The sequence below is a fragment of the Physcomitrium patens genome, chromosome 5, assembly GCF_059467195.1.
Source record: "Physcomitrium patens ecotype Gransden chromosome 5, ASM5946719v1, whole genome shotgun sequence".
Taxonomy (NCBI): Eukaryota; Viridiplantae; Streptophyta; class Bryopsida; order Funariales; family Funariaceae; genus Physcomitrium; species Physcomitrium patens.
The window spans coordinates 8,277,831-8,300,419 of NC_143414.1; the positions used below are offsets into that span (position 1 = coordinate 8,277,831).

General features: G+C 36.6%; 1 protein-coding gene across 1 annotated transcript; it reads left to right on the plus strand.

Annotated features, from left to right (window-relative positions):
* The first annotated feature begins 18,221 nt into the window (after nt 1–18,221).
* Nucleotides 18,222–22,359, plus strand: LOC112283006 (COBRA-like protein 7). Its single transcript, XM_024521294.3, has 5 exons — nt 18,222–19,107; nt 19,616–19,871; nt 19,991–20,136; nt 20,331–20,858; nt 20,998–22,359. Exons 1-5 carry the CDS (start codon nt 18,715–18,717, stop codon nt 21,802–21,804), a joined length of 2,130 nt encoding a protein of 709 aa, XP_024377062.1. The 5' UTR covers nt 18,222–18,714; the 3' UTR covers nt 21,805–22,359.
* The last annotated feature ends 230 nt before the right edge of the window (nt 22,360–22,589 follow it).

Here is a 22,589-nt window from a genome sequence, read left to right on the forward strand (position 1 = left end):
TTTCCATATTGCTTGAAAATGAAGCAACATTAAGTAGCTTCTCAAGCAACTTTCTTAATTATCTCAAAACTTTTTAGAACTTGCTAGAATATTCTAAAAACCTTCTAGAAATCTTTTGAAAAGCTTTTAGAACCTTTTAAAATTTAATAGAATATTTTAGAATATTTTTAGAATCTTCTTGTTGAATGTCTATAGTAAAGATAGTTTAAATAAATTAAGTTTTTAACAAATATATTATAATTTATTATTTATTTAAAATAATTTAAATAAAAGTGTTTTGATTTCTTAAAAACTTATACCACAAAATTTTAGTATTTACATCTATTAATTTTTTTGACTTATTTATTTTAATTTTAAATGTATTTAATATGCTCAAATAATAATATTTCAGATTTTTTCATAAATTTTTAGCATGCAAACTAATAAAAAAAATCCAACCACAATCAATTTTCATATAAGGACCAAGCAATTCTATCAAGCATGTAAAAAAAATGCTCTAAAACATGAAACCTAAAAGTCATAGTTTGAATCCACCAACTCTATGGAAGTTTGAAGGTGTGCTACCTTTCAAGTAGGGAGATTGATACCACAGGCAAAGAATGGAGAAGGAAAATCAAATGAGAATTCCTGACATTTACAGAGAGACATAGTGAAGGAAGGATACTTTAGAGGATCCCAACACTGCAATTGCTGCTTGTCTGTCTATCTCTGTGTGTGTGTGTGTTGTGCTCTTCACAGTTGATGTGTCTTTACACAGTCATGGACTGGACTGGACCGTAACTAGTAGTGTGTATGTAGCAAGGGACTTGATATCTAAAACCCAGCTCCTGCAGCTTACATCAAGGAATGCAGCAAGGAACCTGCAATTTGGTGGGTGCCTTGTGCTCCATAGCTGCACCATGTTGAGCTCATTCCTCCTCTCTCTCTCTCTCTCTCTCACAGTCATGGAGCTGGAGAGTGGGAAGCACGAGCTTAACAATGAGAGCTCCTGACTGTTCCTCCGTTGTGGGTTGAGTTGCCATTCCAGCCATCGACATCAACATTGACATCTGGTAAGTTTTAGGGTTTTTGTGGAGTGGTCTCAACAACTTCAAATCAGTTGCTGTTGTTGTTGTCACTGTCCTGGTGGAGCTCCATATAATTGTAGTTAATGACCCACATGTAAACTAGTTTGTGCATTCTTGTTAGTGTAGGATTTGGGTACCAAAGTTACCAAAACTTGGTGTACTCAGTCAATAGTTAGTGTATTGTGGCAGCCTGTTTAAATTTAAGTGAGAATTAAGCAACAAAAATTATAATTTTTTTTTTTTGAAGTGCATTTAGTTTTTACTTTAAAGTTGGGATATTTTTTTGTTGCAATTCTGGAAGTAGTTGATGTACTTACTTAGAAAACGAAGTTGGAATTAGTTATTGAAATCAACTTTTAAAATTAAAAAAATAAGAAAAATAATATTTTAGATTTAATTTTTCAAAAAAAAATACATATACAAAACACATCATTAAAATGATCCAAAACAATTATACACATGACATGTTCAAATCCTTCAGTGCAAAATAATATAAATCCATTAGCCTTGTTCTTGATACCAATAGCAATTGGTATATATTTGGTAGTATGAGATTCTAAATATACATGATAAGTTAAAAACATTTATATATAAACAATGGTAACAAAATCTTTAATGTCTCAACAATAAATAATCAAGTTGATTTTTAAAAAATTATAATGTTTTGTACCTTTATAAATTTGAAAAGCTGGCATTAAAAATTAGACAATAGTAAGAATTATCATGATGTATGGAGAATGTATGTTTGAACTTAAATCATAATTTAGAGAAAATAACAAAGATTAAGAAGGACTTTTCTTACTAAAGGGCATGAATGTGAATATGCTGGCTTTATTGTGTCTCTCTCCCTATATATATATATATATATAAACATATATTATCATAAATACATCTATATAGGGTATTGTTGATGTCACTATAGTTTTTGTTATTGCCACTACAACCCACTCAACATTTTTTAAAATTTTATTATTCCAATTAAATAATTTGTTCAATCAAATAATTTGAAAGATATTGAACAAAAAACAAGTGATTGGTTTGAAAAGTACTAAACAAAGGTAGCAAGTGGTGAATGGAAGGTTGTGGTGGAAATAACAAAAACTATTGTGATATTAGCAAAACCCCGTACAAAAATAACAAAAAATGAGAATAATATAAAAAAATGATATTTAATTTGCACAATTCTCTAGAGATGAAGACTAAAATCCAGAACTAATAACATTTATAAATAAACAAATAAATCGTTGTCAACACACTTGAGCTCAAACTTCCAGAAAGACATCAAAAAGCCACAAAGACGTTGAATACTAATATTAACAATGGACCCATCTTCTTTCATGCATCCACCACAAGCTGCTCAATGTTTTCAACTCAACGGACGAAGTAAAGTCCAACAGAACGAATGAAAAACAAGAGAGAACGAAAAGAAAGCAACAGAACAATATCATTCATGATAAAACAGTTAAAAAGATAAAAAAACAAACAAGCATATAAAAAAATGGGGGGGGGGGCAGAGAAAAATAACAAGGACCATGAGAGAAGGATTTAATTTATAACTTGTTATAGAGCACCGAATTTACTATCCAAGTCTTTAATTGGGTTGGGCCTAAAAGTCAAGGGCCTTCTTCTTATTATATATATATATATATATATATTAAACATATTATAACCTTTCTCGGTATTCTAACCTTTCGAACTATGGCATAATAATATTCAGCTGGAGTCATGGGGGGTGGGGGTGGGGGCTCAGTCCACGTCATCCCATTCGGTCTCCACGTCAGCCATGTTGTCCCATACCGTTTGTTGCCATTTGCTGATGTTGGAGAACATAAACCGCAACACTTCTTCAGATATTTTCCACCACCTTCGTGGAGCTTGTGGGTGCCGTTCGTCTTTCTTTTGGTTCCAATTCATTATTGTGTCGAATAATTAGGAAGTGTTAATGTAATGTTGAGTTAATGCGAAAGAATAGCTTTACCTGCTAACACTAATATCCAACAATTAACGTATGATTATATGGACATACTAAGTTGCAATGTACATTTTAAAAATTTGTGATTTATAATTCAAAAATTTGGTTTTTATAACTATGAGGTATTACCAAGAGATTTCTTTGTAATTTTTCGAGATGTAGTTCTATTGAATACATATTTGCAAATATTTTGTAGTTGTTGGATATGTCTTTGTTTATTAGAAATTAATATTGTTCTTTCTTGTGAATGATTGAAGATAAGTATGTTATTTTTCTTTTTGAAGTTCTACTAAATGTGAATTATAAAACGATGTGTTACTGATTTTTTTAATTAATATATTTTTAACTTAAAAACGAAATATTTTTAGATTTTTTTAATTGCTTTTTGGTTTACATAAAAATAAAAATAAAAAAAAATCAAACGAGAATCTTTAAATTAGATGTGAATTCTTTTTAACTTTGTATATTCTAAGATAATTTTGATCCAACTAAACAGTTATAATTGTCTTATGAATGTTTGTTTTATTGTGGCTGTGTTACATGGATATTGTATTTGGTGGTATCATACTAGGGGTCACTTTTCCTCAACAAAATTGATTAATAATTACTTAGCGAAAAACTTTTGTATTCAGCTTTAGAATTCATACTGATCTTTATTCCACTTTCTTATTATTGTTTTCCTAAGATTTTATATGTGGTTTAAGAAGGCATTATTTTCATCTAACCTATTAGCTATAATTTTCAAAATTTTAGGTTGTATTTTGATTTAAGATTTATATATATATATATATATATATATACTTAAAAACACATAACTAATCTAAAGAAGGCTTGTAGATGTATAATAAATTTTGTAAAAAATTACAGAGAACAGATACAAAAAAAACATCTAAAGTTTAAACCTAAATTTTTCAACAAATTTAAAAGATTTCAGACGGCCCATAAAATTTTAGACTGTAGAGACGGTAGTGTTGTAAGATAGAAAATTAAATTTTTCTATTATAGGGTGACTATCTCAATTGTCTTTGATTCTTAATAGATCTTTAATTTTAAATCTGAATAATTTAAATAAGAAGAGATTACTAAGAATAACGACTCTAAATAAATAATATACTTCTAAATTACCCACACCTAAATCAAGATTTAAAATTCAAACATTTTACATGCATTGACTCAAAATTATCTATTGAAGCACTACTTACAAGTTTTTTTTAGAGCTCTATTGGATATCTTTAATTAATATCTTGACGCTTCTTATAAAATAATAAGTTTTATTTAAAATCAACATAAATTATAGAAAATAGATGCTAGTGTTATATATGATTATAATTTGTTGAACTAAATTCAATCTAATAGAGTACATATACTTGGGTTTTTTTTGTACTCTTAGAATCAAAAAAAATCTCTATTACTAAAAACAATTTATCTATGCCATAAAAGATGCCAGAGCATAGATTGAGTTTTTTTTCTTAAAAAAATGTATCAATTCATAAAAAAAAGAAAGGTATTTAAGTTGATATAAGAGTTGATTTCACCTAGTTGTTAATATTAAGTTTCATTGAAAAATTAAATGTATTTATAAATCTAAAAACTATGTTTTTCTTTTTTCTATGTTGTTGTAGAATTATGCATATATATGTATATATATATATAGGTCAAGGATCAATTGAATTTCTTAATGATTTGGTTTTTAATTAAATTATCGATTTATTTCTATTTTAGATAAATAAAATATTTCTATTATTAAAATTTATCATTTTAAGAAGATAGTTTTTACAAATATATAAAATATTTTATTAATAAATAGTCTTATAAGTTAATAGAATTTTTCTAATATATGCTTTAAAAATATATTTATATAATTTAGTTGTAATCAATGATTTGTTGGAGCATTGGTTGTAATCTTAATTGTCACATTTTTTAAAATATTAAACATAGAAAGTAATAAAATAAATATAGGAAATTAAATCTTATTTAATAAGAAGAACATTTTTATTACTAAGGTCTTGATTGTTTTTTTTAATTAAAAAAATAAAAATAAAAATAAAAAAATTGTCAAGGCTTGCAATTAATTTATAGATCTTTGATTTTTTAAGAATAAACTTGTCTGTATAAACCTTCCAACATTAAGTGCCGATCCCCTAGTATAAGAATATTAGTGATTAGGTTTAAATCTAGAAGGTTAGGACATTTGACAAATTTATATTCTTTTGTTACTACATCTAGTATTAAATTGTATTTTGCCAAAGTAATACAAAGGCAATAAAGGTTTTGATCTTTGAATTTGTTTAAATCTCAAGTTAAGTTTGTGGTGTTAAGATATCCATAATATATTAAAATTTACACATATTGTTCTTATATTTATTTTTTATTATACTAAATGTATGATTTATTTTTATTTATTTATTTCACTAGAATTATTTTTTATTTTAAAATAATTTGTGCTAGATTTTATTAAACTAAGTCTTAATGTATGATATTTTTAATTGCTATTATTAAAGACAGTTCTTCTATGTAGTAAGCATAAAATTGTAATAAATTAATATTTTTTAATTTTTTTGGTCATATAATTAATGACTCTAAAAAAATTATCATGTTTCTATAGTATTAATTGTAATATAAGAATAAGGTCTAATTTTATAAGATTCATTTTTTATTTACCAATAATACTTTAATCTATTGAGTGTCTAAATTTATATTGAATATTTATCAAAATAATTTCAAGTCAAAATTTAAATTGGAGTTTCAAAAAAATTAGAGCATAATAATCAAATTTTAGTGTTTACTCTTATAACAAATAGATAACAGTTATGATTTCATAAGAATCTAATAGCAACAATTTTTAGCCATGCCTAAATTGTTGATTTTATGAAAGTAAAAATAAAAAAACATTCACCAACAAAACATTCTAACTACAAAGAGTAGCCAAGTTTCTTTTTTTGTAGATTTAAAAAATATGCTTCAAAAACATTTAAGAGTTTGTTTCCTACAAGATCTATAATAATTTTAAATTGTTCTACAAGTTACATTTCTTATTTACTAATCTTTTAATCTTGAACATGTTAATTCCTTCATATTTCTCTATAGTTAAATATTTTGTAGTATAACATCTTTCCACCTTTTCTTACTTCATTATACAATGTTGGTTTGATCTTATATTAGCCATTGTCTTGTTTGGTTGTGCAGTTGGTAAATTGCCACCATTACTATTTGCTTGTAAGACCATTATATGATGCTCACTTGATTGGTAAACTTGTACATATACATGTATTATGTGCTTAAAAGTTATCACACTATTTCTCTTCCAAATCTTCACTACTATGCTATGTTTTCTTGTTGAAAAAACACAGCTTCTTCATTTTTAAATTGCTAACTCTAATCTCTATTTGATTGGTAGTCTTAACTCAAAACTAATTGACCTAAAATCTTGACAATCAACCCCAAAATAGTTGCCAAGTGCTGATTAGTGTATTGTAAGTGTGGTATAAGCCAATTAGCACCTCTATTAGTAACACTACGACTACAATTGTTGGGGTCACTGCAAGCCATCGCGTAGTAACCACGATCTGTTCATGAATCCTAAAGACAATCACTGTCACAATGCTTATGAAAAATTGCTTTTCAATGTAACTTATAGGGCTCAAGACTCTATCAACACGATTTCGAGCAGCTTCCTCCGACGATCTGCTCAAAAACAACAGCTTTAGCATGAACTGTGGAATCTCATCACAAATACACACACACACACACTTTTCGAGCCAGTGATGTGTGCAAATTCATCATGTGTATGCAAATCTAGCACGAGAATGGTTTACTGCGACGTCGCGGGGATCTGGCAACCTGCCGCCGGACTGGACCCAAATTTGACCAAGCAATGGCGGAGCGAGGGGTGGGCACAAACAACAGTAGCTGCCTGGCTGGCTGGTTCAGTGTGGACACTGTGCAGTTTGGGTTGTGGGCGAAGAACAAGACAGACAGACAAACAGACAGAGAGAGCGGCACTATGAGGCCAAAGCTGTGGGACCGAATGGTTGCTAAGGCGCTGCTCTGTCTGACAAGCGCTTTTGCGGAGGGCCTTGTTCTCAATTGTGCCACCAGGTGGAGTGTGGCGCGGCAGATGCCGCAGCATGCGTTCCTCTTCATGCTTGGCGTGGCAGCTTTGAACGCGTTGGGATCCTGGTTACAATCCGCCTGCTTTGCCAAAACCGACGCTGGCCGTCTCTGTTTCGCTCGCTCCTACTTCATCCATCCACCGGAACAGTGATGTGGGATCCATGACAAAGGTCCCCGAGTCAATGAGTACGACTCCAGTGTCAGGTGAAGTGAATGGTTAGGTGCAACTCTGGTGCTTAATTTGGGGCAAGGAGTTGGCAAACAACGATCCAGAAGCGCACTGTCTCTAGAAAGGGCGTCCCCATCGGTCGTCTCTGAGGCATGTGATTCTCAAGGATAACTACTGGACATTAGTCTGCTTAATTCGAGCTGAATTTTCGAAGAGCTCTTTTCTTTTCTGCCACGGGGTCGTTCACAATAAGTTACGAATTCCTGGTCGAATGTCCTGGTACTGCGATGGGGAGCAGGGATTGATACTGGCGTTTAGCCAGACACTGATTGTATCAACCGCCTTGCAAAGCCTGCAACAGCTCACTGAATCCCTGCTCCACGGAAGAAATTTGTCCTCGACTCCATCAATTCAACCTCAGAACGTTATCGTGGGATTTCATTTTAATTGCACAAGATATTGCCTTCTCTTTGATCCTGCATCGTACGGTACTGTTTTGTGGGTGGCGAGGAAGCGTTCTTTCTCTTCTCGCCTACCTTCAGCTTCGTACTATTTGAGGAGTAGCTAAACTTGCAGCAACTTACGACCACATTTTTTCCGGTTTCTTTGTCTTAATCGCCACAAAACATTCCAAGACGCTCCAAAGGGAAGAATGAGATGGATGAACTCAGTCACCAGCGATTGTCCTCAACCGTCTCTCCACCTTGCATTCCTGAAGTTGAGGGAGGGATCTAGACAAAATCGAAAAACAATAATACTAATGAATGGAAAAGAGTAGTTGATGATAAAGTCTCCTTAAGTGTTCTCACCAACTGCACATATCAATATTTGGAATGCATATCGAATTGCCCGTAGATCAGGGGAAGTTACGCTGTGACATGGATGCTTGCTATGGATTGAAAATAATCACAAAACTACTAAGCATCAATCACAATCGGCACAGAGGTCCATCCTCTCATGGATAAAATGATACTATTAATGTTAGTAAACATAAAACACGATGAGCATGACGTGTAAAAATTCGACGGCTGTAGATGTTTTTTTTCATGCGTACGTAAACTGCTGGGATTTTGTATCAACTATGCTTTGAAATTTGTCAAGAGGACAAACAAAATGAAAGGGAAAAGGAAACGCTTTGATGTTACTGTTGTCGTGTTGTCATTTATCATCTATTTTCATTCTATTCTGCGCTAGTTTAATGTCCTAAATATGGTTTAGGATATTCTCAAAATCATATTCTTGTATTCTTCTGCATGAGAATGTCATTCAATCTTTTTTTCTGGCTAATTGAGTCATGTATGTCTGTTCTCAAGGTGCATCGCAATCTCTTTGCGAATAAATATCATGTCAACTTATTTCCACTCGTGGACAACAAACATGCAACCACACACACCTAAGCGTGTGTGTGTGTGTGTATATATATATATATATATATATATATGTGTGTGCGTGTGTTTACAACATGTAATTAAGTAACTTTAACGATGTTGGCACACGTGGGGAGGGTGGAAATGTAACTGAATCAAAGTATGGATAAAAAACACACAAAACTCTTGGGATTGTAGATATGAAGAGAGGAATGATTCATCGAAATATGTAACACATCAAAGAATCGTTTTCCACCTGAGCGAACAAAGTTCTACCAACCACACTTGCTCTGATTCTTATACGCATCACACTTATTGCAAAAAGCTACTATTTACCACTAATCCTCGTTTTCTTCCACCACTAATAAGGACACCCTACATTGATCACACATAAACACAAGCTTCCAAACTTGAGTCGCCACGTAAAAGTCTACTAAAACAAAAAGCCTACTCGATTCATTGGTTACAAACTAAAATCCGCTACTACCAGCAATGAACCGAAATTATTGATCAGGAACAATTCCATCGACGTTGATTTCGTCAGATTTTTCCATATTTAATGGAAAGGAGTCCGTATTATCGACTAACTGTCAGTTAGCAGATATTCACAATAATGTCAATGATTAACGCTTTTCCTGTGAAGATATTGTTTCGAGGGTTCATACCCATAATTCACGAGATTAAAAACATCAACAAAGCATCAGCACAGAAGTCATTCACCCCCACCTGGAGTTGAATCGCTCCGCTAACCTCCACATCATTTCGAGAACGAAAGCATGCAGTTGCGGTTACTGCGACTCGAAGCACAAAACCAGGCCCATGAGTCTGCAAGATGCAATTTCAAGCTCATTCGTGTCCAAAGAGTCGAACACAGCGACACAACGCTAAACCCCCTTGGAATCCTTCAGTTCTCATCTGATCCACCCACGTGAAAGCCATGCAGGCACCCAATTTTGAGGCAACTCCTAGTTGACCTTTATCGTGATTTTTAAGTTTTACTGGTTCTTCGAAACCTACCTTGATAACCATATCGTTTGGTCGGTGGGCCGCAAGAGAGCGCCACCTACCTCCACATCATAAAAAGGCTCCGACAATATCAGAAAGGAAATGAAATGTGTAATTGTCGCAGTAAGGAAACAGCGATGCAGGCAGCAGGATCCTCTGATGCTCCTCCGTCTCATTCACATGTGGGTTGCAACTAAAGCTCGTTTTTTTCCTGAAGGCAGGTGCGGCATTGCTTGTCCAACTCATAAATGCTTCCGCAACTAATTGTGGGTGCGGGAGGGGGTGGAGTTTTAGTGAACTGCGTTGACTTTATTAAGCTCGGCTTCAACTGAAACCGAAATCAGTGGGAGGTGTGGAAGGGAAGAAGGTGGGGTAGACAGATAGTTCATAAGGGAATAGGCCTGGAAACAAACTTGACAATGAGACGTTCTCTTTATGACTTTGGCTTTTTTTCGAATAAAGAAAGAACTGTGGACGGTGATTAGTAGACGAGGGAGTGGAATCCATCGCCCTTTCCAGGGGAGTGCTTTTCACTTCTAGACTGACCTTCTGCAAAGAGGAGGTGCAGGTTTTCCCTTTTCTGTTGTGAAGAATACACTCGGGGTTGATCTTTTCAAATGTCGTTCTTGTCACTTCTGTGATGTCCCTCGGCTATCGACATCCATTAATTTGTTTTGTGTACATGTACAACAATTGCTTCAATAATACGTGTGCATGCACTTACATACACACATAACATATATATATAGATATATATATATATATATATATATATATGTTGTAATGTGTGTATGTTTGTATCTATGGGATTGTTGTTAGAAGCAATTGTTCGGCCAGAAATTTGAGCTAGTCCCAATTCAATTCCGAGGTGCTTTCTCTGGGTGTTTGTAGTTCAGCCAAGCTCACAACCTGGGAAAAGGTGAGTTTTTGATAAAGTAGAATAAAACTCTCAGGTCAATTAAAACTATTGAGGGAGGTGGGTCTAAATGAGATTCTTTAATTAACTAATTTCGTTATGGGGGCATCAAGAGGGCTTTTTGGCCCCCCTCCAAATCTATACTCTTTCTGGATGTAATAATCAAATCTAGATTCTCAGTTTTTTCAATTTCTCTGCACACACTACTTTTCAAGTTGGTGGCCAGAAAAAGTGTAATGTCAGCGGACTCCATGGCCACACACACAATGTATGTCAGTGCTTTCCCATTACCAGAGCGGCAGTTACATCAAAACCTGCAAATTCATCATTGTGTTTATATATATATGAAAAAGAAAATTTTATAGAAATGTCGGAAATAAGAAGAAAGTGGCATCTTTGTTTTTTCTAGTAAAAAGTGTAGTTGATTCTCATGCACAAATTGATTGTTTATACATATACTTGGATCGTCAATGAATTCTTAGCCCGGTATTCATTTTTCTCATTGTTTGTTTGTTTTTTTGTTTTTTTCGTACCCATTTCAATTTTCAAAGCATTTACTAAAGGGAAAATATGCTTTTTAGGCTACTACAAAGAGAACAAAAGTATGACCATATGTATATATATATATATATATGAATTGAATGATTGATTGATTGTCAGTCTCTGCCTGCCCCTGTAAGATATCCAATCCCTTCCTCTGTAAGATATCCTTTCCCTTCCTTAGTGCAAACAAATATGCCTTCTACTGTTTGATTTTTTAAAGATTATTAAACTCGAACAGTTTATTTTAGCATGTTATTATTGGGCTGCACACATCAATTTCAAGGACAGTCATGTGTTGTCTTGTTTTGACATTTTGTGCACCAGCACAAAGGAGTGGGCACTGTAGTGTCAAAGCCTTGATCAAGTGGCTTCTTTAGAATGGCTGTCATAAAAGAATCACACACACATGTATATATATATATATATATATAATTAAAGAATGATGGTCATAGAAGAATCACACACACATGTATATATATATATATATATAATGTGTGTGTGTGTGTGTGTGTGTGTGTACTGACAAGTGAAGAGAGATAGAAGAAAGAAAAGAAGAATAGAAACAAGAGAAAACATAATTTCAACCACAGAAGCACATGCAAGCACTGCTATTTGAATTGTTATCACTGGTGGGTGTTGACTTTATGGAAACCACTGTTTTGTTTATTTATTTGAGAACTATGTAACTAGTATTGTAATGTGATTAAATTGGTATTAAAGGAATGCTTGATTAGAATCAGAATGTTGGTCTTCACACCCCCAAATCAAGGCAGATTTTATAGTTTAGATATTAATGTACACTTACCCTCTTGTGTGGTTCCATTGGCATAGGGCTCACTAAAAACTTTTATTGGATTTTGGTATTTTATGTGATAACCATCCATATTGTAAAGCCAATCATATTACTTTGCATGCATGACTTTTCCCATCTATTCATAAAGTTTGAAATTAGATCTAATTGTTTGTTTACTTTTGCATAGGTGTGCAAATATTTTGCCACAACAATCCAATTATGATCTACAATAGTTAAGCTTTGTGTATGTGTTCTAGTGTATGTAGACTTTCAAACATGAAGAAACTTGAAATAATTTATATGTATACATATTCATTACTTAACAAAAAATATCATTTTTTAATACTTGTATTTACAGCAGTATCAAATACTTATATTTTACTCATAGTTCTTGATATTTTATATTTCATTAGAATTAAATATTGTACAATGTAAAATATTTTTATAGCAAGATCATGATGTTCAAATAATTCTGTATTGCATAAAATTTGCCACTTGAAATTAAATTTAAAACATGCTCAAAATCAAATATTACACAAATATTGTTTCAATTCAATTGCAAATTTCACACATTTAAATTGTACTAATAAAATGGACTGAGAAATGTACTTAATCAAAATGTCAAATATTTAGTCTATGTTGTTCTGTAATATATTATCTAATTGTCATATTATTCCTACACTCTCGCATATTCTTAATATATATTGTGTTTGATTTGTAGTTTTTTGTAAAAATATGTACATATATATATATATATATATATATAATGATTATGTTGCAGTTTTTATTTTGTGTTTTTCTGAGAGATTCAAATACATGAAATTTAAAATGAATGTATAAATACAAAAGATGTTTGTGTGAAATTTAAAGATATTATTTTAAAAAAATGTTCAAAAAGTAACCATCATATAGAATAAGAAGTTTATCAATATTCATGCCTAAAAAAAAAAAAATCAATAAATCAATAAATCAATCAATCAATCAATAAGTAGATAACCCAGTTATTATTTAAAACAAATACCTCTTTTGAAACAAACACTCATTGTTGTGTTGAGGGAATCATGGCCCTCGCCTTTGCTCCTCTATTAAAAAAGCAATGTATACTCTCTCTTTTTTTCTTGCTGCGCAAAAATAAACTTGGGAATAATACTCATAGATAAGTATTGAAAAATGATATTCTTCCCTCATTCTGTGTGCAATGAGACATCACTGAGTAGTGATGAGCCACCTCAAGAGTTTATGTATTTTGTGTTAGTAAACCTCCCTACCAGTTTGAAACACTATGGATCATCATCAACACACATAAAGATAGCATCCATAGAGCACCACTCTCCTTTTATACAAGAAGAGTTGCTTCAAGACCAAAGTACATGAATTTTACAAACTCTACAAGATTGTATAAACAATCTAAATTTGCATGTGTAGTAAAATTTGTGTAGCTGCAATTAAGCAAAATAATGGTTCTGAGAACACCCAATGTAGTTCAAGTGATTCACTTCTTCTGATTACAATAGGAGGAGTAGAAATATTGTAATATCTCATTAAAATTGCTCCACACCCTTACACTTTTTTTATGGGGGTTAAGTATCAAATTTAGAATGCTTCAATTGAAATGAGTACATTTGCTAAAGTTTTCAGCTGGTTGATACATGATTGTGAGATCAATAAAAGACGTCAATTTTAAGAACTGTATGAAAGATTGCCATCATTTAGAAAGTGCAACCAAACAAACAAAAACACGAAAATCAATTAAACAAGTTTGATATAGGGTAAAATTTCAACACATGGGAAACCACGAACACAAAGTTGTGATACAAGGACATCAAAAAGTTAAGAGAAGAAAATCAAAAAGTAGAAAGATAAAAAGCAACATAGATCAAATGAAGAAAAAAAAATGAAAAAATGAAAAAAAATAAAAATAAAAAAATCACATATTGTTCAAAACAGCAATCTTTCCTTGTTGTCCCTGCAACCTTGAAATTTATGTAAATAAAAAAATAAGTTAATAACCTTTCCCCCTCCACTTGTTCAAAACAAAACCCCACTCAAATCTTTAATCCAAACCTCACATGGCGATGTGTGAAAACAATTATGCCATACATGTTCATGTGTAGCAAGGCCTACTGCGTTAGGGTTTAAAGCACCCAATAAAGTGGGCAACCCATGTAACGTTAGAATACCTTAAACAGTCAACTTAAGGTTTTTTAGCTATCTCATGGGGGGTATTTTTTGGATTTTTTTGTTTAGGGTGGAGAAATAAGGTTCTGATGTGCTGCAGAAGAAAAAAATTGAATCGCCGCAGGGGTTGAATTGTTAAAAATGTTCAAAGCAATTTTTGCATTTTACCCCTGAACTGAGCCGTAGACTTAAGCGAAACCGGCTGTAAAAACAGTTAAACCCCCACCTGGTCGTTGTAAAATTTGCCGATCATTGGTGGACGTGGAATCCATTTGGAATCTTTCTACATCCTTCAAAGCGGTTTTGGGTTTGTACAAGCGCGGTTTCTGACAAGGTCTACGAGTTGGTTCAAGGGCCTGACAGGAGGTTTAAGGTATTCCGATGTTAGAGAAGGGGGGTGTGGGTAGGTAGCGTGAGATGGGAATCAAAAAATGGGGCCAAGCCTATTATTCAGTAAGTAGATGAAACAACACAATTTAGCTTCTTCTTTTTCTTCCTGGTCTTCTGCGAAAACGGGCCGAGCTCGTTGTACCGCCTGAACTTCGGAAGCATCATTGGCATGCGGTTGACGTTTCTAAATGGCGAAGTGGGTCGCTGGTTTTCCTTACGGTGCGACCGGCATGCGTGAACCCGTCAATCGGCTGTTGCCAAATCAGGCACTACTCCTCGACAAATGTAGCGGCACCAGGAACTTCTGGACCCACTGCCAAAAATGGAAAAACCAAAAAAACAGCCACTCTTCTCCCTGAAACGATCATGAATATCCTGAGAGGCGTCCACAATTGCCATGGGAGCGGTTAAATTTGTCTCCAGTATTCGCGACTGGTGTTCGCGACATGGCGCGATCGGTAGAACTCCTGGATTCACCTCATCCCGTGCCTCCGTATTGTTGGGGGGCCGTTCCAGCATCAAACCACGGAAATGGAAAAAAGGAAATAATTTAAAACAAACAGGAAAACATACGAACACAAGACATCGTGCCATGGAAAAGCTGTCTGTTTAGGAGCACTCCTTCGAGCCAAGCGGGAGCGAGCGAGAGAGAGAGAGAGAGAGGTGGTCAGAGCGGCTGAAGCTACGCGAGAAACTGTTCGATCGGTGCCGATCACATGCTCCCCCACCGACAAAAAACTTGGCACCCCACTTGGCCTCAGCTCCGGCAGCTGAGGTATGGCGCGAAAGCTTTCCGCGGGGCGGGAATCTCCATCCGCGGCGCGCTTTGTGGGCTGTAAACTGGACACAACGGTAGGTTTGCAGGAACATTAATAAATAAAAATTTCGGTAGGTAAGTCCAGATCGATGTGGGATGACTCCTAAACCATCGTATCTGACAAAAGAGGACCGTGTTTCTTTTCCAACTTCACCTCGTTAGGTCTACCTCCAGGAATAAGCTATGCTGCTGCTGCTGCAACTGCTGCTTCTTCTTTCAACCTGGACCTGTCTGTTGTGGTGCTGGTTGGCCTTAGTTTTTTACTCTGGGCTATATTTGGACTTGGTGAACGCGTCTCTAGGGGAGTGCCTGCGAGAATATCCTGACTGATTCATATCTGAGAGTAGAAGAAGTGATGTTTGTCCCGGTGGACATCGTCGATCCAGCGCCTTGGTTCATCCCCCATCGGCCATGGTTTCACTCGTCGTACAACAGTGAAAAGGTTACCCGAATCTTCTGCATGTTATACTGCCTTGGATTATGCTGTGTTTCTTCCCCCTTCTCATCCCCTTCACGATTCTGTGTTTTGACCCAACTTTGTAATGCATGAATGGAGGTGGGGGTGCGTCCTTGCCACTTTCCTTGTTTGAAATGGTTCCGTCTAAACCATCTGCACAGTTAATCATTTTTTGCTTCTTTGTTGGTGGTAGCTCGTGTCGTTGTGTGCAGAAATATCAACTGTGGATTCCAATTGACTTTTCATTTCTGTAATACTTATTTTGTTTTAGAAATGATGTTTGTGAACTCCACATGGTGTTGTAGGTGGTTAATACTGGAGACAAATTTAACCACTTCTAAGAAATGTAAATGACATTCTAAGAAGTTTGTTTATTTTTTATGTTTTGTAACAAATACTTTTTTGGTAGCTCATTACTTCTTTCACATGTAAGCAAATTAGACATATTTTACTATTCTAGCATTACATTTGGATGTTTTGTATACTTCACAACTCTATCTTTGAAAAATAAAATAAATAAAATAAAAAATCTTGTCCATTGATGTAATGCATTCTCAAAAAATGGTATTGTATATCTGTAATCATGGCCACTTGAATTCTTGTTATAAACAATTATACATATGTTTAACATCTTTCAGAAATACTTCTTGTGCAATTGACAATGCAAATTTTACCTGATGAGACATATGTGACAAGTTAGCAAGTGAAACTTATTTCACTTTATACAATTGGAAATTAGAAGTTAAAAAGAAAAAGAGAAATCATAGAAATCATCTTAGCTTATGTAATGACTTCAATGTTTGACACATTCACGTCAATTTCAATTGGTTATGTTTAACATGAACATAAATGACACTGACACGACACTTTCAAATAATGTTGAAATGTTTATCTTTTTTTAAAATCCCATTCCAAGACACATTATTTACTGATTGTGTGTGTATGTGTATATGATTGTCTTGCCATAGCATAAAATATTGTCTTTTTTAAAATTAGCATTGCCAATATGAACTGTAGCAATTTGCCAATGCCTAATACACATTACAATCTTTTTTAAAAGATTAGTTTCATTTCTTTAGTTTTCTTTGTTCAACATTGCATGCAGCCATTGTCTATATTCCAAATCTAGCCATACCTCTTGGATTGTAGTACTTGGAATTCATAGAATAAGACTATTGATTCGAGAAAGAGTGCTCAAAATTTTATTTCTCTACTGATAACACGTAAAATTATTCATTTCAGCTGTTAAAAAAGCGTTTCAAGTTCAATCTCGCTCTTCTTCGTGGGAACTTGTTGTTGCATCAACGCATGCTTGTTGCCCACGTCTTTGATTCTTTTTGAATATTATGGACAAGAATCTAACATTTTACAGCTCCAGAAGCAGAAACAGGATGGCAACTTTGGGGATTGTACAATTTGATAGTTGACTACACACTAAATAGAATACATATGTTTATATATATATAACGTGAAGAATTAACGTTCCTTTTGAGACTGAGATGGTGGTAACAAGGACCCCAGTTTCCTAGCATGGAACTTCACCTGAAGACTCGAGAAGTCCGTTTCTTCAGGCAGCTTCGCTGTACAGTGGGAAAAGGTAAAAATAAAATCCAAGTCAAAACAAAACGTAAAGAACACTGAACAAACACTCCAACAAACACTGTTCAAATTGTATTCGCAAGTAGTGGAATACCCTTCGACTAGATTTACCGCTTTTTTCTTTTCTTTACTTTTACACCTTCGATACCACGGATTTTGTCTGCTGTGGTCGACGTTGCATTGGAATGTATCGCACAGGAAAACAATGTCGGTGACTTGATAATGGCTAAAACAGCACCACTGCGATTTATTGGATGTGCTGTAATCCGCAACTTTGCATCAGATTATGATGAAAAGGAACTGATCAATTCTTTCGTTAATGTAATGTGATCATTTCAGGAGAGGTCCCAGAATGATGGTGCACCCATGCAGGTGCTGAAATTGGAAGCAATCAGCAACAGAACCAGCAGCGGAGATGGTTGTTTGTGAGGAAGTGCCGAGCCTCACATCCCGCTATTCATCGGGCTTGACAGCTCGTGTGTGCGCAGGACGAAATCAAAGCTAGCGTAGGGAATGCGATCAAATCACCCAATCGGGAGAATGAGAGAGAATTCCAGTGTGGAAGAGTAAACTGGCGTTTAATGGAAAATAGTAGATTTTGAGGTGAATTAACCGTGATGTCGTTGCGACTAGGTTTACCGGGGAACCAATTCCAGGCGACCCAAAGGCCAGTGTGGCTGTCATCGCGCAGCCCAGGCCACGCGTCCCCTAGTACCAGGCTCCTGGGACGCGCGACGTGGGAAGAGGCAACATCGCGGCCTTCTTTCTAGGATCTCCCTCCATCTCGATTATATTGATGGTGCACTTCATTCGTTGCCTCTTGGGAACCTAATCCTTACGTTGATCTATTTCGTCGGATCCATTGCTCAGTCGTGCCTCCTCGGCTTTCTCTCACTGTGTATTTTTGCATGAAGGCATTATTTCCCCAGTCCCCTCTAGGAATCGGAGGCGGCACACACACACACACCCACTGTGGTTGTGAAGTTGCGCGGGGGATAAGATCCTCGGAACCAGTACTCATATAGCTCCACCTCTGTCCCTTGCAGTCCAGGTCCACTCTGATAACTTTTTTCAGAGCAGTTATCCTCTCAAGTGGCCTTGATCATCAACGGTTGTTCACCGGCCACGGAATTATGGATTTCGTGCATGGAGGTGAAGGCGTCGAGATTAGATGGTGCGATTGCTTGGTCGATCGTCTCCAGGAAAGTTAGTTCGGAGCCTGGACTCGAATCTATGAGTGGATTTGGGTGCACAGCATTGGCCATTTGAGCTGTGACTGTAGCTGGGTGATTTGTGAAGTTTGTATTCTGGAGTGTTGGTATTCCGCAATGGTTCAGAATTGCTTGCCGATGTTGCTAGCAATGGGGGCCACTGGGAAAGGATGGGTGATCTCTCTGCTCGTAATCACGCTTGCGTTTCATGTCGGTGGACAAGCTATTGTGCCTCCAGTCTTGCCGCCGACGGGTACGGTACTTCCTCCTGATGCACTGCCGCCAATGGAGATGGCGCCAGCTCCTGCACCAAGCCTGGAGGATCTTTTCCCCCCTTGTCAAGGTGTTCTGGCCGTGTATACCACTACCTTTACAAAAAAGATTTATCCGTATCTCAATGAGACACCGTGGATTCAGCCCTACAGCTTTATGGCGTTGGCTTCACTGACAAATATGGGATACTCTACCGTCGAAAACTGGGAAATGGGAATTACGTACCAGCACAACGAGGTGAGCACCAGAGTATTGAGGAGCATACATCTCTACGAGAGAAGTTGTGAATGTTCTTACAGAGTCCAGGAAATTGCGATCTTCGTTACAGTTTCACTGAACGGCATCCCTCCGCAGTTCATTACGTGTTGCAAATATCAATTCTGTTTTTTTCAGTCAACTGTGAAGTCTGTTGAGTTCGTTGAATTCTCACTCTCTGTACACGAAATTTCTTTGTCCTAACACAAACGTGTACAGCGCGAAGCTAGGATGACCTTGAAATTCATGTTTGTGGGTGCAAACGAACCCCTGAATCAGGGTGTCGGTGACTAGCCTGTAGCACTTACTTTGAGACCGCGATAGATTGGTAGGAAAAGAACTTGCTGTGATAAGTGCGTTGTCTAGTATTCTAAAGTCAAATTTATGGGACTAATGGACCTACGTAACATCCAGCGTGTTACGAAATTGTGATTGCATTGCTTTTGCTTGTTGAAAATGAAATTTAAGTTCTTCTGGCCTGTTTTGGCAGATTTTAGTGGACGCAGGAACTGCCGTCTTGGCAGATGGGCGGAAAATGCCCGTGGATGTGTCTAATGGAACCATTTTAACGGGATCTATGCCTGAGGATATTAAGAATGCTATTGAGACTGCGGGAAACCTCAAGCTTATCCAGAGAGTTATTCCCTTAGTTGGTACAGAGTTCGGGATCAAGACTGACCCCATGCCTAAGAGTATAAACATAACAAACAAGGATTATAACTGCAGTATTCCCACCATGAAAGGAAGTAAGTAACTGTACTGTGATAGTTATGCAATTCAAAGATATTTTGATTGGTTTCCTTTCTACAGGTGTCTTTGGATTGTAGTACCTATCTAATGCTTTAACTCGCCGCTGTCCTCGCAGACAACACAATGTACACTTGTTGCTTGGAGAAGAATAGGAATGTTACCTTGACGGATGACGAAGAGAATTACTTGCCAGAAGAAAAGGGAAATATTACTATTTTGTATGATGTTACTCAGACTTACAAAGAAAACTACATGGCAATGGTTAGTTCTAGTGACAACTTTGGTGTCCAATTTCTGAAACCGTCAGTCCTACTTTTGTCCGTAGTCCTCCCATTACCATGTGCCATTCAATCACTTGTCCCCGTCAATCTACTCTGCCGAAATTTTTGAGGATTGGACACGGATCCGAAACTTGTATCTCTAGCATGCTTTAAGTGTTGAATTGATTTGCGCAGGTGCAAATTACGAATAATATGCCAGTTACTCGCATTGATCACTGGAATCTTTCCTGGACCTGGGCAGAGGGTGAATTCATTAACACGATCATGGGCGCTCAAACGTTCGAGGCAGACATCAAGCGCTGTGTGAGAGGTCTCGCGGGTAGGACATATGCGGGCGCTCCAGATGTGAACAAAGCTGCCTGCTGTTCAGAGAAACCGATCATTCTTGATTTACCCACTGATAGAACTAATGATACAAACATTGGTGGGATCAAGAATTGTTGCAAGAATGGTACAATATACCCAGCTATCATAGACCCTAAGAAGACGACCGCTGCGTTTCTGATGAACGTCTACAAGGTACCGCCTGGCAACGATGATGTTACTTACTTGAAGCCTCCCCATGAATTCAAGTTTGGCGATGGAGCGAACACAACTGACGGATACTATACCTGCGGGGAGCCCCGTCTGATTAAACCTACAGTCTACACGGATCCCTGGAATAGCCTCATTCATCAAAGATCGGCTGTGAAGACTTGGCAGGTACAATTCAAATTTGAATGTACTTTACGGAAGAAGTTTTACCTGTTGTCACTTTTTTCTGAGGATGTTCACTGCACTTTTCTATTGGCCAATCGAGTTATTACGGGACTCTCATTTATAAATGTGATGCAATGAACAGGTGACTTGCAATATCACCGCTGCAGTGAAGAGAACCCCAAAGTGCTGCGTTTCGTTCTCAGCATACTTCAACGATTCCGTGGTTCCATGCAGAAATGGTGCTTGTGGTCATCCTCTAAAACCGGCTTCGCTTGTGTATGGTACTGAAGAAAATGCAACCAGGTGCAGCAAAGATGCACCAGCAATGCTGCTTCCTTACGGTGCTCTTACCCTTGCCCCAGTGAATCGAACCGAAAAAATGAAGGCGTGGGCGGCGATCAACCGTAAACCAATCCCAAACCCTCTTCCTTGCACGGACAACTGCGGCGTTAACGTGAATTGGCACATTGTCTCCGACTTCACGAAGGGATGGAGTGCTCGGCTGACGCTTCTGGGCTGGTCTAACATCACGTACCCTGACTGGTACGTCGTCGTTGAAATGCCAAATGCCACGAGAGGATTGCAGGAAGCGTACACCATGAACGCTACCAGATTGCCTCTCTTAAACAATAGCAATGGTGATCCGATGATCAATAATACCTTTGTTCTCACGGGTCTGGAGGGGTACAACAACTACTTGATGCCTGCACAGAACCTCACCTCAGGTAAGATTCAATCCGTCATTTCCTTCACTAAAGACGGCACTCCGGGGATTGAAGTTCCCCTCGGAGGCGGCTATCCTAGCAAAATTTGGTTTAACGGAGAAGAATGTGTCCTTCCCGACACCATACCGACTAATGGGTCGCGGCGATTGTCGCCGTCGGTCAGCCTCGTCCTCCTACTGCTGTCGTTCCTGTGCCAGCTGGTGTTTATACTAGGGTCCCTTTGAGTTGTGAACAATCGAATTGGGTAGTGCACATTCCATACAGTCAGTTCGGTATAGCAGATTTGAATTTGCAGCAAATGCTGCAGTTGGCAAGGAGGTAGCAGCTGTGGACAAGTACCTTCTTCATTCTTTAGGAAGCGTCAGCTTCCTTTGAGTTGTATAGTAGACAAACAGTAGGAAGTTTTGAACATTGGAGGATGAGGTACTTGTCCTTCTTCTTCAGAGTCTGCTCGTTGGAAGCCCCGTGGAGTGTTGCAGTGAAGTACTAGTGGCAAGGAACGGTGGGTGTGCCTCTTTTGTCTAACAGATCTCTTTGCCAATAGATTCTCATCCCGCCTTATCAATCTACCCCACAGTACATCATTGAGAAGGATACTATCCTTTTTCGCTTTTTCTTCCTCCTGCTTAGAATAGTCGACAAGTTCAGAACTTCGCGTTATTGTCAACCTTAGAATCTGTGAGCTGCCTCTACAGTTGTACCATTTCACTGTGAATTACATGACACTGTACCTTCTGAATAAACCAAGAGTTGATGCAATGAATAAGGGATTGTTGATATTTGAATCTGTGTGGATGTGAAGCGGCATGTTGTTATTATTACTTGTTTTCTGTATTCCATCTAGAATACATTTAGAGTGAGCACTTCAAGTTTAGTTTCTAAAATTTGGAGTTACCATTCGAATAGAGCACAATCTGTGAGCGTCATATAACTTGGACCGCTCTATTTGCACAACGCATTTATTGAATCGTTATGAAATGAAGTGAGAACGTAGCTACTACCCAGTTGG

Excerpts from the sequence above, each read along its gene's own strand:
- LOC112283006 (XM_024521294.3), top strand. The coding sequence starts at position 18,715 with ATGGTTCAGAATTGCTTGCCGATGTTGCTAGCAATGGGGGCCACTGGG. Across the intron at positions 19,872-19,990 it reads TATTCCCACCATGAAAGGAA|ACAACACAATGTACACTTGT; the intron begins GTAAGTAACTGT and ends CTGTCCTCGCAG. Across the intron at positions 20,859-20,997 it reads CGGCTGTGAAGACTTGGCAG|GTGACTTGCAATATCACCGC; the intron begins GTACAATTCAAA and ends TGCAATGAACAG.